General features: G+C 38.9%; 1 protein-coding gene across 7 annotated transcripts in view; it reads left to right on the forward strand.

Moving 5' to 3' along the window:
• The first annotated feature begins 3,172 nt into the window (after positions 1 to 3,172).
• The window catches only part of Rps6ka3 (ribosomal protein S6 kinase A3), a 109,768-nt gene continuing 92,964 nt past the window's right edge, over positions 3,173 to 19,976 (forward strand). The window contains exon 1 of one of the 7 annotated variants that reach the window (XM_087193645.1): positions 3,173 to 3,228. Coding sequence is in view for 1 of the 7 variants with exons in the window: in XM_004866175.4 (XP_004866232.1) it covers positions 3,666 to 3,734 (69 nt within the window). In the remaining 6 variants the exon portion in view is untranslated. Of the gene's footprint in view, positions 3,229 to 3,329; positions 3,735 to 19,976 lie in introns of those variants that run through there. The other 6 variants (XM_087193646.1, XM_004866178.3, XM_004866175.4 and 3 more) reach the window with 6 other exon arrangements.

The raw sequence follows: 19,976 nt of genomic DNA on the forward strand, positions 1-19,976 counted from the left end.
AGGTAACTCCACTTTTGAACAAATGTTATTTTGTTACATAAATGCCAATTTAAACTTCTATGCAAAGGTTATAATTATAGCCGGAAATTGTTAGGGGCAGAGAAGGTTAAATCTAGTTGTACTGTCATACATTAGGAATGATTTCTTGGAAACCTAGTTCAGATTTTCTACTGAAGTTTGCTGTTTCTTTTGTTGTAGTTTCCAGTACTGACTTTCCAACACTGTATTTTGGTTCTGAATACTTGGGGTAAAGAGATTAGGAGATAACTGAATCACTCCTTTCTGCTGATTTTGTACTGAGGTTGCCAAAATAGACACTGAAGGTTATAGGACTGGTAGGAATACATAAAAGGGTAAAAAAAAAAAAAAAGTTCTAGAACAGTGCTGCCTTACAGAACTGTAGTGTAAACCTTGACAAGCCATGTAGGTTAAGTATATTTATAGTAGCCACACTAAACATGTTTTTAAGTGACATCAATTTAATGAAATAATTTAACACAACATTCAAAATATTTCAACATGTAGTCAATAGTAAAAAGTATTAATTAGATATGTAATTTTATTACTAAGTCTTTGAAATCTGGTACAAACTTCACTTACAGCACATCTCAATTTTGACTGCCAGCCTCATTTTAGGTGCTCAGTAGCCAAGTGTGGCTAATGGCTGCCATATTAGCCTTTGCAGATCTAGAGATAGGAGGCAGCTATTCTTTGAATAGGTACACTTAGAGTCCTTCTTTGTTAGGAGAATAAAAAAGTAGCCCTGCTTAGGGCAATAGCAACTTATATGCTAAAAGAATCTTCCAATTTCATTTGATTTTCCCCAAATTCCTCAACCAAAGATAATGACGGCAACGCTCTTGAATTTAATAGAAGAAATAAAAGAGAGAAAAGCTTCTTGTTAACAAAAAAAATCTCTTTGGGTGTGAGAGGAAAGAGAATAGTGTTATTCTTAACCAATTCACAGATATTTTTGAGTTGATTCTATGTTCAATACATTTGTGGTAGTGGTACTTTAATCCATTCACGGTCCTTTTAATGCTTGATTTCTACAATGTCACCAGCATCCACAATACTTGTACAAATCAATTAACTTTGTTTACAAGTTATTCCTCTTGGTTTTCAAGATAAATGGAAATAAGTAAAAGTTGAAACTGAAAATGGCAAACAATTTGCTTTATTTTTAAAAAGATTATTTCATGCTTTGTGTGGAATAATTAGCGCTGGAGAATGTTAGGCACATAACTGTCTTCAACTACGTATGTTTTTACTAAAGCAAGAATGCTAACTGGGAATAATTGATCACTAGGGGGCTAATTTACCTTAAACCAACCAAATTGACGAACTTCTTTTTGCTATGAGGAGTGGTAGTGTGGCTTGGCAATGTAAACGCAAGAAAAATTAAACATTATGTGCTTAAATGAAAAATAATACATAACTCCTTATTTCAAACTTCTACAAGCATGTTTTATAGTAGAGAATTACACAAAGAAGCTGCCAAATTAGCTGAGTTCGGGCACAGGCTGGATTTGTAGCACCTGAATCAAATATGATGAAGGAAGTGGCAAGAGCATGAGCCAAGTAGATCCATCTGTTCCCCTTCCCTAAACCACGCTAAGCCTGCCTAGTTGCCCAACTCGAGATGTCCCACAGTCCACGACTGAGAGAGACAGCACGCAGCAAGGATTTCCGCCTACCTTCTCTCAGCCTCCCTAAACAAGTTAGAGCTTCCTGAGAAGGCCATGAGGCTCCCTAATCTGGAGCCTGGGTCAAGGAGCGCGCTGACTAGACAGTAGTCAGCAAAGCCCAACACGTGCAGCTGGCAGGTCCCAGCGGGAAAACTGCGCTACCCGCACAGACCTGGTCGGCTGGGTGTGGGTCTCTAATCTCATTTTCACACTTGCGTTAGGGAGGAAGGCTAGGGCTTTCTAGGTGCCTGGGTCCTGGGATGATGAAAGGAAGCTGTTAAAAGGCGTGTATGGGGAGCACAGCGGGGAAGACGCGCTGCGGTCGCCAGGCGTGGGAGGACTAGGATGCCTGGAGGCCCGAGGGACTCAAAAGGACAGGCCGGCCAGGAGATTTCCCTTTGCTTTTTTCCTTCCTTTTGCAGGGCGGTTAGCCAGGGGCTGCAGTAGCTTTCCACTCCAGCCTGGGGACTTTTACACATTTCAGCAGCGCGCACTCAGCGAGCCCTGGCACCTGGCTTGGTGAACTAGGGGGTCAAACCCTCCTGAGACTCACTGGGGGCATTCAGGCCTCTTCCCCCTAAATCTTCCGAGGTTGCATCGCTTTCTAAGGATTGGGTCTCCTCAACCCAGGGCTTCCCCATCTTGGGCAGGAGGAGGAGTTAGAGCCCCTCCCCTCCCTTTCTCCTCCTCCGCCCACAGCCAGCCTGATTTTGAAAAATCGAATCTTTTAAAGTCAACAGAGGAGCAAGAATCTCGCTCTCCTGCCTACAAGATACAGTATTTTTAATAACTCCTCATCTTTGGAAAAAGACAACCTTAAGAAACCTCCCTGTTCCCTCTTTCTCGAAGACTGGGGAGGGGGGTGAAAGTCCAGGGTGAAGCTCTAGGGCTCTATGAACTTGGGGAGTAACATTAGAGCGGGAAAAGGGAGCCACTCTGGAGGACGAATGAATCTGAACTACTATCAAAAATGTAATACAAGAGGGTCAACGTGGAGGGTCTTGAATCACACCGGGGGCCGAACCCCCACGGGGCTCCCAGGCACGAAGCCTCCGAATCCCTATCCAAAAGCCGGTAGGGGCAGGTGAATGCCCCTCGTGTGATCCTGGAGTGGGAAGGTCTTGGGTCACTTCGAGATGTGCTTACAGGCTAGGCGCCCTCACACCCCTGAGGAGAAAGGCGGAAAAGACATTTCACGCCTCCTCACCGGGTCATTGGCCCAGGACTGCGCTCCCAGAGCCTAGATTGGAGAGGACCACTGTTCGCGCTCATATTTCCAAGGCGCTTCCGACCTGCTTGGCCTCGTGGCAATTAAAGGCGCCCATCCTTTCGTCTCTCCTGCCCTTCCTGAGTCTTTCCCCCGCCTCCCGCAGACGCCCCCAGATCTCTTGGGCTCGCCCAGAAGCCCGGGCGAAGAAGGGGGGGTGGGGTGGGAAAAGGGCGGAGCGGAGCTAGGCGGTTCGGGGCGTGTCTTCCGATAGTCCCGCCCCTGGGTGCGCGCGGCGGTGGCGGCGTTGGCCAGCCTCGCTCTGAGAGACAGGTATCGCTTAGGCGCCATGTTGTGAGCGGAAGTGGGGGAGCGCGCGGCGCTCGCTGTTCTGCTGGGAGCGGGCGCGGGAACCGGCGCGGGGGGGGGGGAGGGGGGAGGGGGCGGAGCCCTAGTCCCGACGGCGGAAGGAGGAGAGGAAGAAAGGGGCGAGACCGGGTGCCGGGCGGCGGTGCAAGACTCGCTGGGCGCTCGGGCGTTTCTGGCCAGGCGCTCGGCGTTTGGGCGGTCAGTGTCTGCGTCGAGCTCTCTGGGGCCGCCGCGGCTGCCGCTGCTGTTGTTGCTGCTGCTGCTGCTGCTGCTGCTGTTGCCGTTGCCGCTATTGCCGCCGCCGCTGCCGTGGGGCTCAGGCGGCGACGGAGCAGGGCCGGCTGCGGGGCGGGCGGGGAGGGAGGAGGCGGTGAAGGCGGCGGGCCGGGGTGGGGGGGAAGATGCCGCTGGCGCAGCTGGCGGACCCGTGGCAGAAGATGGCTGTGGAGAGCCCGTCCGACAGTGCTGAGGTGAGTGCCGGGGTGGCCAGGGCCGGCGCACCCCCTCACGGGAGCCGGTCGCTCGGCCACTTCTGCTCCTGTCGCGCCTCCCCTGGGTGCGGGATTCCGGATCGGGGTGCTGGGGTTGGTCTGTCTGCCGGTCTGTTCCTCCCACCCGCACCCTCACCTTCCTCCCTTACTCGGGGGGAGCTGCCGGTGTGGTGGCGCGTGGGGTTTGGAGTGGGTGCTGGGGCTTTGCTGGAAGCAGATTTTAATCAACTTTGCGTGGGGGAAGCAGGAGGCAGAGTGAGGGCTGGCGGGGAGTTGGGAAGTTTGGCCCTGCTGGATCGGGGCGTCGCTGGACCTTGGCGACTTTGGGAGATGAGAGAGGTGTGGACTGGGTTCGCCGAGAAGGCGAGACTCCAGTCCGGCCGAGGGAGGGAGTTGCTGCTGGGAGACGGGCGCCCGGGGGCAAGGGTGGCGGCCTGTGGGAGTTTCGGGTAAGGGGTACGAGACTGCCAAGGGTTCTGCGCCCCCCGCCCAAGTCTGCTGCAGCAGTTTCTGCTGCTTCCCGGGAAAAAGTGGAAGCTTGAGGTGCTCCACCCCCTACTCTTTCATCTCTGAGGTGCCTGATCTCAAGGACCCCGCCACTACGAGTTTAACTTGAGTTTCCTGTCGGTCGGAGGAGAGTGGGTAATATTCGAGATCAGCAGTCGGCTTACAGAGCTTTCTGGTTTTCCTCGCCGGGGATCTGGTGACTCTCCCTAAGACAGCCACCTGAATGACAAAAACCCCAAAGAGCATACCCAAACGAGGCAAAATAGAGTTTCCCTGGACACTTCACACCACCGAGCTTTTCGCAGCAGGCCCCTGTCCCAGAACCAACTCAGGGTCTGCGAAAGCAATCCGGACAAGACCCATTCCAGGGTATCAGCGCTCCTCTCCCGAGTGGAAAATCGATTCCTGATGGTGGCGCGTCTGTGACTCTTCCTTCTTGACTTTTTGCTGCCTTCTATTCTCGCAGCGGACTTTGAGGGATTACCGGATGGTAGGCTGCGCGTGTGTAATAGTTACGGAGTGAGTGACCCCATTTCTGGAAAGCATGACTGAAACGCGGGGGTGGAACGGGGCAGGCTCTGATGAGTGGTGTACTTGGCGGCAGCCTCTGCCCTGCCGGCCTCCGCAGTGTGAGAGGTGGATAGGGTTACTGGTTACGTCAGTAAAACCGAGTCTCAGTTTGATCTGAGATGCGGGACACTTGCATTCTCGGGTATGATTAAGGGGAAGGGAAGTCAGTTCAAATCGCTTTTCAGCCCCCCCCCTTCCATTGCTGTATTAAAAATGTTTACTTATTCTTAAGGCGGGCAGAGTTGTAATAGTGATTATGATGGTTGCTTAATATTGTGCGACTTGGATCATGCTTTTAAAACCTAAACTAAATGCTGTTCCATAGAAAGGACATTGATATATGTTATGAAAGAAAAGAAAGGAAATCATGTTATTAAGATCGACAGAATTACAAGAATTTCATTTAAAACGTTAGCCAGTCCAATACTAGAAATCTTTTATAAGAAAGTCAAATTTAGAATGCTTACTTATCCTTTGAATGAATGTGAAAAAAAGTGCACCAGGATCCTCTTTATTGTTTTTCCTTCAGTTTTTTTTCCCGCATTAAAAATATAGCTAAAAGGCTAATACAGTGTTCTCAAAGTGCTGAAAGAAATTGAATTTGCAGGGGCCGGGGATTTAGCTCAGTGGTCCCGCTTCCTTCCATGCAAGCGCAAGGTCCCGAGTTCCACCCCCGTACCAAAAAAGAAAAGAAAAGAAAGAAATTGAATTTGCATTGACCCTGATTTTTAGATACAGACATTAACAATTACAACCCTAAAATAGTCCACGTTTCTGCTTGGCGTGTATCAATATGTAGAGGGAAGTCGTTTAAAATTTCACCTTACCCTTTTTCTATATAGCAGGCATTTGTATAAGGAAGGTGCAAAATTAATATTTATTTAGCATCTACTATATGTCAAGTATGTTCTACATGCCATTTCATTTTTACCCTTCCTGTGACCCAGCAAGGAGGATTATGGTCCCCATTGTTACAAATTAGGAAACTGAATCTCAAAAGTTAAGGGCACAAAGATTATAAATAGTGATGGCAGAGCCATAATATGAAGCCAGGTGAATACAGTTCTTGTGCTTTGCTTTATGTTAGTGTAGCTATTTCACATCTTTTGTGGAAAAATTCAGGTGTATTTATGCCAGTAGTTAGAGGTTATGTATTTTTCAGAAACAAAGTATTGTAAGAAAATCTTACTTTAAACAAATTCTCCCTACATATTGATACATGTCATTTGGTAAAGTGTTGTTATTTCAGGTACTGCCATGTTTTTCAAAACCTGGCAGATAGAATTCTACAATTTGCCATTTTCAAGGAATTATTCTTGCTACTCTGGTATTAAGTATGTTGAACAGAGCCAGCATTGCCTAGATTTATTAAAATTAGACTTTAATTGACTAGATTTTTTTTCCTTTGTTTGTCCAGCTGTTTCAACTAAATTACTTGTGATACAATTTGGAAACATTGAAGCCAATGAGCGAAGGGTTGAGAGTTCTCATTCGGAAGTCTAATACAATATTGGTACCCAGTATTATGCTCTCTGCTCCCCAGTAAGTTCACATCAGAAAACAACTGTATCATACCAGAGTAATATCAGGTGTTTTTTTTTAATAGTCACTTACTTGAAGGCCTGGGGATTTAGCTTAGTGGCATCATGCCTGCCTGGCAAGCTCAAGGTACTGAGTTCGATCCCCAGTACCAAAAAAAAAAAGTCACTTACTTGAGCAACTACATCCACATTTTTCTTTACAAGCCAAAAGATTTCAGGGTGGATCTATATAGAATTTAGATTTATAAGGGCCAGGGATTTAGCTCAGTGGTGCCCCCGCCTGCCTCACAAGCGCAAGGTCCTGAGTTCGATCCCGGGTACAAAAAAAAAAAAAAGATCTGCTAAGAATTTACATTTATAAGTCTCATCCTAAGTAGACTGTAAACTCTTGAAAGCAGAGACTTTGTTTTTCCTCTCCAAATCCTCAGCATTTAACACAATGCCTGGCAAATACATATTATGGACTCAAGTATCTGCTGAATGAAGCATGAAGGTCAAGAATAGGGAGATTATAAATCTTATCTCTGTTTTATCATTTTAATCTTACATTGAAATGTGAAGAATTTTAAAAGACCTGAGTGCCTTACTAAAAACACAAGCCATTTCTTCATTCCTTTATACTAGCCTTCCTTCTTTAAGACCTCACACAAGTCTCAAGGTGTTCAAAACAAACAAACAAACAAAAATTCTTGTAGTTGAATTCAAACATGGGTCAGAACTTGGTAGGCTAGAACTAGGCTGAATGTTTAAAGAAGCAAATTTAGGATAATAAAGGAAGTACCATGTAAGCAAAGCAAGAGTTGATCCAACATTTTTTTTAAAAATCACTTCCTAAATGGTATAGGTAAATCCAAAACTCTTTAAGGATGTTTTTGGATATTTGATTGTATAAGAGATGGTAATCAAAGAAGTGTACCTCTTCTGTTCTACAAATTCCTTGCCACAGTAGTCAGGGACATTTCCTAGATCATAAACCAGACTTAGAGTGATACTTTTTTTCTCAGTTGCAGTGGAATAGTTTTAAATGATAGTAAATCTAAATATAAACAGTTTTCAAAATAATTAAGGGGGTTATTTTTGTTCTGTAGAAATGTGTTGCATAAAAATCACAATACGATATGTTGTATATAGTGTGTTTTATGTTTTGCATAAAATAGCCACCTTGACTTACTTTAACAAGTGCCTGTAAGGCTTTAAAAATATTAACTATATAAATATTTGATCATTAAAAATGAAACCCTTATATTTGAGATCATCTTTAGTGAATATGCAGCCTTTTTTTTTTTTGGTACTGGGTATCGAACTCAGGACCTTGTGCTTTTAAGGCAGGCAGCGGCACCACTGAGCTAAATCCCCGGCCTGAGCAGCCATTTTTAACCACTAAAGATTATATAGTATTCTGTAGTATAGTATAAATTGCAGAGTACAGAGAATTCTATAGTATTTCTACTGCATCAATATTATATAGGTTTCTTATTTCATCTGTAGGTAAAAATGTTCTATTAAAGAATGATCATTGGTTTTGAAAAAATGTTTTATTAAGTTTCTTTTCCTTTTCCTGTTTTATTTTTACCACCTTTCAGGTTTTTTTCTTTCCCCCAAGTGAAGATCTGAGGAGAGGACAGGTATTGTTACATGTCTGCTGTCAAGTAACTGTGACATATTACTGAACACTTAACTGTTTTTAGTGATTTTGGATAGGATGCCAGTTTTCTTTTTAATTCTAGGAAAATTTGCTTTATTTTGGCAACTTGATCCTCAACTGATGGGGTAGATCCAAAATGTGAAACTTCCTGGGTACATTTAAATTTTAAGAGACAAAAATTTTTATCTAATTAAAGAAACAAGTATGTAAGAAGGTTTTACCTTTTCTTCAGTACATTTCTGGAAATCCCAATAAATATATCCTAATTTTATATAACAAAAGTGACATAATTGAGATGTGCATTCCTAAGAGTTTGACATTTGATAAATTATAAGATGATCCAAAATGTAGCAGGTCATTTATCCAGAAGTCTGAATTGCAGAATTGTTCTGAAGTTTTAAAAAAATATATTATCTACTAAAACACCTGTGAATTAACAAGATTGTTTTACACTTCCATATGATCTGCCAGGCTGTAAATGTTGGGTGAACTCACCCAGTGCAGATTGGATGCTTTAGACCTAGTGGTTGAGATTATAAGGAAGAACATTGACATTTTGGTGGCCTTGGTAATACGTAAGTGTAATAGTCCTCAGTTGTTTATGCATTTTGGTGGCTAACATCTTTTTTTAAATTCTTTTATTGGTACATTTTAGGTAATCAATATGTTTACATTTATCATTGGGTGCTTGTACCTGTACATGATGTATCTTAGTTCTTATTTTTTTCCCCCATTACCTGTGCGCCCTTCACCCCTCCACCCTTCCCTTATTTACATAGATTTCGTTTCCATTTTTTTTCTTTTCTCATAATTTTTCCTTTACCTTCTTCCCTTTCCCCTTCCCTTCCCACCACCCATACACCTTTGGACTTTTTCCTATTTCAAATTATCAATTGTTCATTTGAATCATTTTAATCCTTATTTACACTTTCAGTTTCTCACACTAGAGAAACTATTTGGTATTTACACATGTGTGTCCTATTTATTTCACTTAAGAGTATGGCCTCAGTATGCATCCACTTAGCTATAAATGTCTAGTTTCTCATTCTTTATGGCGGAGTAGTACTCCATTTTATAAAAAAACCCATATCTTCTTTATCCAGTTTCCAGTTGATGGGCACTTGGGCTGTTTCCAAGCTTTAGCTATTGGAAACTGTGTGGTGGCTAACGTCTTTTAAAACATTGGAATGCAGTTGTGCATATATCATTCCCCCAATTCACATAATAGAAAAAAACCAAATAACTGCATTTTAATACCTAGCATTAGGTGTCCTTCCCTCCCCACTAATCAGCATGTTCTTTTAGAGTTAATACACTGACCTGTGTCATTAATCTGGAACAAATATCAGATCTCAGGTGTTCTGATTTATCAGTTTAATACAAAAAGCATAAAAGCAAAGAAACAATAAATCTTAAGTAAAATGTGTCAAGATTTTAACACACACATATGTATATGTGTGTGTTGAAGAGAAAATATATCCATATAGTACATAATAATCATTTAGTACAATTGGCCTGTTATAAGTAACTACATTAGTGACTTGTAATTATTTCAATTTTGCTAATCTCCTTAAAATTTAGAAGGAGTTTTGTGGGATAATTTGGACTAATGTCAAAGTATTAAAGAACATAAGTCTTGGAGCCATAAAGACATGTGTTTGATAACCTTATGCAAATTATTTAATGTCTCTATGCTTCTGTCAAATAAGGGTGAAAATAATGTCTACCTCAGAGTTGTGAGAAATGAAATGATAATATATGGAAGACACTTGTTCAATACATGATATATGGTTCAAATGTTTAATAATACTTACATTGAATCATCTTCCCTAAAGAACCAACAGCTAGGTGTGGTGGCGCATGCCTGTAAACCCAGCACTTGGGAGGCTGAGGCAGGAGGATTGCCAGGAGTTTGAGGCCAGTCTAGGCTATCTAGTGAGTTCAAGGCCAGCCTGAACTACAAAGTGAGACCCTGTCTCAAAAAAGAAAAAAGAAGGAAGGGAGGGAGGGAGAAAAGAAAAGAAACGAAAAAGGAAAAGAAAAATTGTTTGTTCTTTCTCTAGGGTAATTTTTTCAGACCTTCAGAATCAAGCAGAAAAATTAAAATGCTTTATTTGATTGATTATATCATTGTAGTATCTGAATATAATTGTAAGGGTAAAGTGAACAGAAATGTCTGGAGTCTTGTCCTTTTTGTCCTTTTTGTACTGTACCTTTTCCTAGTACTGTCATTAAAGGGAAAAAACAGATAACATTGTGAAGAATAAGGAAGAAGGAAAAAAGTATGTTCACATTTTAACATTGCTCAAATTGAAAGGTGTCTCATAGTTTATTTAGTAGGTTTTTCCCATAGTTTAATTATTTTTACTAGGTTTTTTCATAGTGGGTTTTTTTTTCTTAGCAATGTGTAAAATAGTAGTATATCTTTCTTACACATGATGGTGTCCTATGATTGGTGAAATATAGTATATCCTGTATGTGAACCTCTTGAAGATAATAATGTGTCCTTGTGAATGGTTAAAATCAATATATAGTACCGATAGGTAGAATTTAAATTTTCTTTCTAAAACATACCAAAACAAAGTATGCACACCTTTTTATATTTTAGAGTCAATCAGTTCTGTTAATTTCATCTTTAGAGAAATAAATGTAGCACATCTCTCTTCCCATTACTATAAATACGTTTGTTTGAGTTATTTGAATATGCCATGAATAACTGGATTTTCCTTTCCAGAAATGTAATCCTTTGGATTTTGTCTGTTATGTAGTATTGGTACTTAAGAAACTTTCAGTACTGCACAGAATTTTTCAAACAGAGAAATCTTTGGAGATGTGATGTTAAAAACTATATCATGTCCCCTCCAAATAAATTAGGAAGCATGACATAATCAAGTAAGTTTGGGAAATGTGGAGTTAAAACAATATCTAACTAGGGGCTGGGGATTTAGCTCAGTGGCGCCGCCACCTGCCTCACAAGTGCAAAGTCCCAAGTTCTATCCCTGGTACCAAAAAAAAAACAAACAAAAAAACTAATATCTAACTTTACTAACTTTTTACTGAATAACTTATTAAACTTTTATGATGGTGCTGTACACAATGAATCTGCAAAACAGATATGATCCATGGCACTTGAGAATTGATGTCAGAACTACTTTTTCATGAACCACCTATTAAGGTCTCAAAGGACACGGTGCTTTGCAAAACAGTTGAAAAGTTCATTAACTATAATAACCTGATACATTGTCTGGAAATGGGCTGTTATGTTTAATTGATTGTATCAAAGCTTTTTCTTTGTCAAGAGTTTTCATTTCATTTTGAATTGAAATCTTTCTAAATTAAGTTGTGCAATAATTTTCCAAGTTAATAGTGAACTAAAATTAAAATACTGTATACTTGAAATAAAAATTTAAAACAATTTAAACTTTTTGATTAAATTTTCTGATAATTATTAATCATAATCTACTTTAATTTTAAGCTAATTGCCTGTACTACATGGCTCCTATATTGACTTAATCTGTAACTTATGTCTAATATTCATAGTTTTTAAAAATTGTTTTTTATTTCATGCAGTTACTAGGGAATAGTGAAACCATTTATTTTAACTTCATCTTTTAAACAAAAGTTACAGTGTACCAAATAGTGTAAAAAAATATTCTCTTTTCCTACCCTGTGCCCATTATGTACACACATCTCTGGGGTCAGGGATATTTGCCAGGCCTATTATCTAATGATAAATGGTGATTTTATGTTTTGATATACTGTACCAGAATCGCTCAGTTACTGGCATTACCTGCTCTGCATATTTACCTTCCTCTCTTGAAAATGTCAGCTAGAAAGTAAAATATGAATGAATTAGAAACAGGCACCTATAAGATGGAAAGCTAGCCTCCTGCCCCACTTGTACTCAAGTGTCCATTGTGAATCCATTTTTGTTCTCATGAAATAGTGCTAGTTTCCTAAATATGAGGTATTCTACACTTAGGTGCAAATTCCAAAGCACTTTTAGATTTGTCATTCTTCTATAGTATAAATAGAATTGTAGTCTTGGTAAGTGAAGTGGAATTTTTCCATCTTAACTAATATATCCAGTCTCTTACATACTTTAAAAACTAGTTATCTTTAGTCCGTCATATAAATTGATGTTTATAATCTTATATACAATGTGGGTCTCATCTTCAAATCTGACCTGATCATATACTGTGAAATCCATGGGTCCACAAAACTTGTTATAGAAAACTTGGTATTTCAATTCTTCACATTTAAGAGCAGAGGCATCTGACTGAAAACCATTTAAAGTAATGAAGATTTACTTTTTAAAAAAACTTCTAGATTGGCATTATTCATTTGGTAGGCATTAGCCATGTATGGTTATCCAGTGCTTGAAATGTGTGACTGATTAACTGAATTTTGGGGTTTTTTTTTTTTGGTACCGGGGATCGAAGAATTTTGGGGTTTTTTGTGGTACTAGGAATCACCAACAGCCTGATGCGTGCTAGGCAAGTGCTCTATCACTGAGATACATCTCAAATCCTGATTTTTTAGTTTAATTTTGTAATTTAAATGTAATAGTCACCAGTGGCAATTGGCTACTCTGTTGAACATTATAGTGTGCTAGATTATAGAATTTGTACAAATTGAACTTTTTTCCTACACTAGTGTTTTTTCTAAAAGCTTTGCTATTTATATTTTGAAATTAGTAGGTTAAATAAAAATGTGTTTGATATGCTTCTTTAAATTGTATTTAATCAGATTTGTTTTATCCCTTTTGTATCCTGAAGACTTAGATAAAACCTCTTAGTACGTACCCCACAAATCACCATTCTGCTCCTTCTATGACTTTATTAGTTTTACAGTGATATTCCTTGAAGTTATGACACCAAAGCATTGGGGAAATATACCTATCAAAAATATTGCAATTTGAGGCCTGGGATTTAGCTCAGTGGTGTCGCTGCCTGCTACGCAAGCACAAGGACCCAAGTTTGATCCCTGGAACAAAAAAAAAATATTGCAATTTGAAATTTCCTTTTGTGAACTGAGTTTGTGGACTTATGTCTCTATAGAAAAATACATAATTATCTTCTGTGTTGTTGGATGAAAAAATACTGCAAAGTAAATTTTTTAAATACTGCATTCTGTTCACTGTGCTTAATTACATCTAGAAAAATGGGTTTATGCTTCTTGGAACATAAAAGTGTTTTTAAAATTTTTTATCATATAATTTTAGAACTGAGAACAATTTAGCCCTACCCCATTTATATATTTAAAAATTTTAGAACTGGTCAGAGAGGCCCATCCCTAGCCATATGTTGACAAAGTCAGGGCTAGTGAAACAAATTTCACTAAAATTTATTTTTCTTATCTACAACATATATATGTATATGTCATTTTATGATTTTACCAGAACTATCTTAAATACAAATTCCAAGAGTCACAATTTGTAAAAGTTTAAATACTTTTTTTTTTCTACTGTACGCTATTTTTTTTTTGGAACCAGGGATCGAACTTGGGTCCTTGCTTTTGCGCAGCAGGCGGCAAAACCACTGAGCTAAGTCCCTGGCCCCTGTATGCTACTTTTAACTCCTTATTTGCTGTATCAGGAGTACTCAAGTCCAAAACAAACTAGTATCCTTGCCTTAGCTTTACGTAATTTGTAAGTCTGGAAAATAAAGTCAATGCTTAGTTTACAAAAACAACTTGAGAATAGTCCTACCTACAAACAAATAGTGGGAAGTATGTCTGGATCACTGCTCTTTTCCATGTGAAGATGAAAGGAAACTCACATTTACTGAATTCCTCTTTTGATTAGACAGAGTATATCAACTTGAATAATGTAGACATAATTATCCTCACCTTAAAGGTGAGGAAACTGAAGCCTAGAGAGGCTAAGGCTCTTAGATTCTCAGCTAGTAAATGAAGGAGCAAAGATTCAAACCCAAGCCTCACAGATTGCAACTTCCATTGACTTACCACCAGACTGCGCTGCTGGAGTTAAAAACAACATCTTGAGTGACTCAGTCTAGATGAAATCTGCTGTAGGGAAGAAAGGATTCAGGTAGTTTGCATGAGTAGTTATTTTTGTGGGAACTTAGAGGATAGAAACCTAAAAAGATAAGTGCCTTTTATTACATATGTAGCACGAAGCCCTCCCAACCAAGGAGGCCTACAGAGAAAATGTAATCTTGGCATGAAGTAGTAATGCTGTTGATAATTGAGATAATGTTTAAGTCGTTACTAAAGAGCAGAGTTAGTAAAATTGAGGTTACTCTGCAAATACAGTATGGGTTAAATAGGCTTTTGTAAGCTGGCCTGAGAAAAACCATTTGACATATGGGAAAATGATTTGAAATTTCTAAATAGCTATCTTACAAATGAAACAAAATGTCTTATATTAGAAGCAAAAATACAGTATTTGAGAAAGAGGAACTGCCTAGGCATTACTTAACAGCTCTCTTTGTAGAAGCCCCAGGTGCATGCTTGAGTAAATGTGCTCTGTTCTTACCATATTAAATCACTGCCTATTTATATTTGCATCTTTTTAGAAAAATCTATTTGACATTCCCTCAGAGTGCCAGAAAACAGGACCTGGCTCTACTCAAAAAAGTTAACAGTTATTTTGATGTAGTATAAGAAAAGGAAGTTTAAAAGTTATACAAACATTGTGTTTTCCTTAAACTTTTAAATTGTTAGATCAAATAATCCTAATTAATTTTTAGTTGTAATTTATATACCGTATTTGCCCTTGTAAAAGTATGCAGTTCATTGGTTTTTAATATAGTCACAGAACTGCGAAGCACCATTACTAATTTTAGAGCATTTTCATTATTCCAAGAAGAAATTCCATACTTATTAGTAGTCACTCCCCATTTCTCCTTTCCTCCAGCCGTTGGCAACCACTAATCTTTCTGTCTCTATAGATTTGCCTATTCTGAACATTTCATATTAATGGAATCCTACAATTTGTGGCCTTTGTACATGATGTCTTATTTACCATACTTTCAAGGTTCATCCATGTTATAACATATCAATACTTCATTCTTTTATGGCTAATAATGTCCCATTGTATGGCTGTACCATATTTTGTTTATCCATTCATCAGTTGATAGAATTTGAATTGTTTCTCCTTGCTGGCTATTAGGAATAATGCTGGCATGAACATTTGAGTACAAGTTTTGTGTGGATATGTTTTCAGTTCTACTGTTATGTGCTAGGAATGAAGTTATATGGTCAGTCTGTATGTATCATTTTGAAGAGCTGCTAAACTATTTTCCAATTCACCTGTACCATTTTACATGCCCCCCAGCAATGTATGAGAGTTTCAGTTTCTCCACATCCTTTCCAACATATGTCGTTGTATTTTGCTATTGTAGCCCTCTTAATGGGTATGAAATGTTATATCTTTGTTTTGATTTCCATTTCCCTAATGACTAATGATGGGTTTATGTGCTTATTGTCTACTTGTAAACATAGTTTTTGTGCTTATTTTGTTACTGATTTGGGGACTTAAACAGTTTTACTTCAGTGGTGATGTAGATGTTCCTTATTTGTGTTATATATGTATTTCTTTTCAGAAAACTTAGTTTCAATATGTGCTTTTAATAGATTCTCATCATTTTTAGATGTGATAAATACAAAACTTTTTCCAGAACAATAGTTTTCTAACTGAATTCAATAATCCTTAGGTTTATGAAAGTGCCCTGAGATACTCCATTACCTGGGGTAACCCTTACCTCAGTCAGAGCAGAGTTCCTAGAGAAACGCAACATGGATTTAAAGATTAATTATAGAAAGGTAGAGAGAGAAACCACAGATTAAGGCAGTGACAGAGTCTTCTCAGTCTTTTTTTCCCACAATTAATAATTTATAGTAAGAAAATGTTAATGTATGTTTATAAATCATCATCAATCTTGTTGTACCTTTCCAAGTATGATTTCTTATGTAAAGCAGAAGTACAGAATTAATTGAAAATCAGTCAAAACAGAAGGTATAAAATGTCTAAAATTTAATTTATCAACAGATAAATGAATTCTTCTCAAGAATCCAACTCAAAAGTGAGAGATACGGTGTTTTACTTGAAGAAGTAAAAATGCAAGCAAAACAAAACCATGTTTGCCTTCCAAGTTCCTGCTAGCTATTGGTATGACTCAGAGGGATAGCTTAGTACAATAGATGTTGATATCAGTAAGGGAGGTATTTTTTTCTTTTTTTTTAAGATAGGGGTCTCTCTGTTCAAGCTGGCCTTCAACTCAGTATGTAGTGCAGGCTGGCCTCAAACTCACAGCAATCCTCCTGCCTCAGCCTCTCAAGTGCTGGGATTACAGACATGTGCCACCAGGCCCAGCAGATGAGGTATTTAAAAAGAGAAATGTCATAAACAAGTTAAAAATAAGATTGCCTTAGATTAATAAAAGGAGGAACTCATAAATTTTTAAATGATTTTTCCTCCTCACTCTCCTGAGTATGTATAATATTGTACTAGGGAATAATGAATTAAATAGAATTCTTTCCTTTGGAGTATTGCAATCTAAAATTACAATGATAGGCAGTGGAATGGCATAAAACAAGCTAGTCAGGAATAATATAAACAGATATAATTAAATCTTTAGGGGACTTTATCCATAACAATTTCTCATATTGAATTTTTAACTGTAATGCAGAAAGCTAGAAAATGAATGTCATCTCCAATAAAAAATCACTTGGAGGAGATTTCTGGTTCTGCCAAGGTGGGGGAACCTTATTCCTCCTAGATCTTCTCTTCCAAGTAAAACACTTCAGATATAACACAACATACAGGAGCACTCTAATGGGGGGGCAGACTACCTGTGGACTTTGGGACTCAGAGTTAGTTTCCTGTGTTTTCTTATTGACTCCCATGTATTACAGACAGAATGCTAAAAAAGCACCAACAGTCTCCCACAAGAAGAAAAACTCCAAGAAAACCCTATTCTCTTTAGCCAAACAGCTGGGTGCTAAACTTTTTTGGCAGTACCTACCCTACTCTAGCCAACCTCCAGCAGAAAAACCCCACTCCACCCCAAAGAAAGAAGTAAGTGCTATGATTTCCCAAACCAGCAATGTTGCCTAGGGAGAGCAGGAACCTAATCACCTGTTGCTGGCCTATCAAAAGCAAGCTTTGGTTCCCCCTGCTGGGTGGTTCAGGCAGACTGGGCAGGAAGCTGACCTCTCACTGCCCCACCTTGTGCAAAAGAAGATTGTGCTCTCCCCAGGTTACTGTCAACAAGGTCTGGTAGCAAATTGAGCCCCTAACCCACAAGTATTGAGACTTAACACAGTGTTGTGAGGCAGGCTAGTCCGCACTAATCCTCTACCCTCACCCAGCATCAATAAAACAGAACGAAATGGTTGGAGCTGGTATACTCAACACTGCTTCCTACCCCTACTGATGTCAGTGCGACCCAGTGGTGAGCTGGGCCTCTACTCCCATCTGTCAGCTGGTGAGTGGCAGGACTTTTTGGTATTCCACTTCCCCCTCTCTCCTGCCCTGTTGCTGGCTGGTCTCTTTGGGGAGCTGAGCTTTTGATTCTGTACTGCAGCAACAGGAAAGTATGAGTCGAGCCTCTCCATTCCCCTTCTCTGGCATCATTGAAGCCCAGCAGGAGCTGGACCTACACCCCTGTTAAGAAGCAACAAAGTGATGCTGGTTGATGCTCCCCTTTCACTGGGACTAATAGTGGAACTGAACTTCCATCTTACCTATTCTGCAACAAAACATAATGAGTCACTGCTCCACTTCTGTCTGGATGATGTTGGTGGAGCCCAGAACAGGGCTGAACATACACACTCACCTTGCCTTCACACTACACCTCAACAGGAGGACTGCCTGCCAAAAAAAGATTAAATAGGATCTAGCCAAATGTCCATTAGACAGTCAAAATCACTTATACCAAGAACCAGTAAAATAACTTGAGTGAGAAAAGACAGTCAACAGATACCAACACTGTGATGATTCAGATACTGGAAATTATCTGACCAGGATTTTAAAGCAGCTAATCTAAAACAAAAAAGATTCAGTGAGCAATCAAAATACACTTTGTGACAGAAAGGAAATAGAAGCTATAAAGAAAAACCAAATGGAAATTTTAGAACTGAAAACTACAGTAACTGAACTAAGCTAACTATATGGGCTCAAAAGAATGTAGATGACTGGAAAGAAACTGTAATGTTAAAAATACAGCAAGAGAAATTACCCAATCTGAACAACAGCAAAAAATAAGACTGAAAAAAATGAACACAGCTTCAAGGGCTGGGAGAATATTAACAGAATACTTAACGTGTCATCCATCTCAGAAAGAGAAGAGATTTAATGGCTGAAATTTGTTCAAATTTGGCAAAAAAAAAATCCTAGAGATTCCGCAGGCTGAGTGAACCCCACACAAGATAAACCCAAAGCAATCCACCTTCAGACATATTAAAATCAAACTTTTAGAAGTAAAGAGTTACTGTTTAGTGGGTACAGAGTTTCAGTTTTTCAGGATGAAGAGTTCTGGAGATTGGTCATACAGCAGTGAATATACTTAACACTGTTGAACTGTACACTTAAAAGTGGTTAAGACAGTGAAACATATGTTTTACAATTAAAATTTTTAAAATCAAACTTTTTAAATTAAAGACAATCTTTAAAGCAGCTAATGAAAAATGAGCTATTCCCTATAGAGAATGATTTACATGACAGCAACTTTCTCATCTGAATCTATGGAAGCACATTATTTTTCAAGTTCTGAAAGAAAAGAACTGTCAATTCAGAATTCGTTACCCACTGAAAATAACCTGTGGGAATGCTGGTGAAATCAAAGCAGTCTCAGGTAGAGAAAAATTAAGAATTTGTCAGTAGCAGACCCTGAAAGAATTGCTTGAGGTAGTTTTTCAAACAGAAAGGAAATGATAAAAGACAGAAACTTGGAACATCAGGAATAAAGAGATTTTTTGAATTCTACATTCTCTTACAGAAAATAGAGACAACACTTCAAAACTCATTTTGTGTAACTGAAAGTGTAAATAAGGACTAAAAGGTATAATAGATAATGCGAAATAGGAAGAAAAGGGGCAACAGGGAAGGGGAAGTGGGAGGGGTAGGGGAAAGGAAAGAAGGGAATGGAATTAATATGAGAAGATGAAAAAAGGAAACAAAGTCTTTGTAAATAGGGAGGGATGGAGGGGTTGAAGGGAGGGCAGGGGAAGGGGGAAAAATAAGAACCAAGAGAGATTATGTAAAGGTGCAAATTTCCAATGATGAATGTCATATTGTATACCTAAAATGTACCAATAAAATAAATTTTTTTTAAAACTCATTTTGTGAAGCCAGTATTACCTTGATACTAAAACCCAAAGACAGTATAGAAACTACAGACCTGTAGCCCTCAAAAACATAATGAATTCCACCAGAATATTAGCAGAACAAATCCAGCAACGTATGAGGATAATTATGTATAAGAAAAATTACAAGTTTTATTCCAAGAATGTAAGACTGTTACCGTATTCAAAAACCATTCAAGGTAGGCTAGCACATTAAAAGGCTAGAGAAGAAAAATTGCATTATATTAATGTAGAAAATGCATTTGGTTAAACACCCATAATAAAGACTCAGAAAAATTAAAAATAGAGGGAAGTTTTCTCAGCTTGACAAAGAATAGCAAAAATCTCACAGCTAACATCATAATGGTGAAAAGTGATGCTTTCCCTTTAAGACCAGAAATAAGGCAAAAGTGTTCACTCTCACAACTGCTATTCAGCATATCCTGTAAGTTCTTAGCAGCATAACAAGAAAAGGAAATAAAAGGGATACAGATTTAAAAGGAAGAAATAAAACTACCCGTATTTGCAGATATTCAGTAGTCGCCAATGAAAATCCCAGGGAATCTACAAAAAACTACAACTAGTAAATGAGTGCAACAAGATAGTGAGTTACAAGATCAACATATAAGAGTAAACTGTATATGTACT

The sequence above is a fragment of the Heterocephalus glaber genome, unplaced genomic scaffold, assembly GCF_053883595.1.
Source record: "Heterocephalus glaber isolate CG9 unplaced genomic scaffold, H.glaber_assembly_v1.0 deba00001594, whole genome shotgun sequence".
NCBI lineage: Eukaryota > Metazoa > Chordata > Mammalia > Rodentia > Bathyergidae > Heterocephalus > Heterocephalus glaber.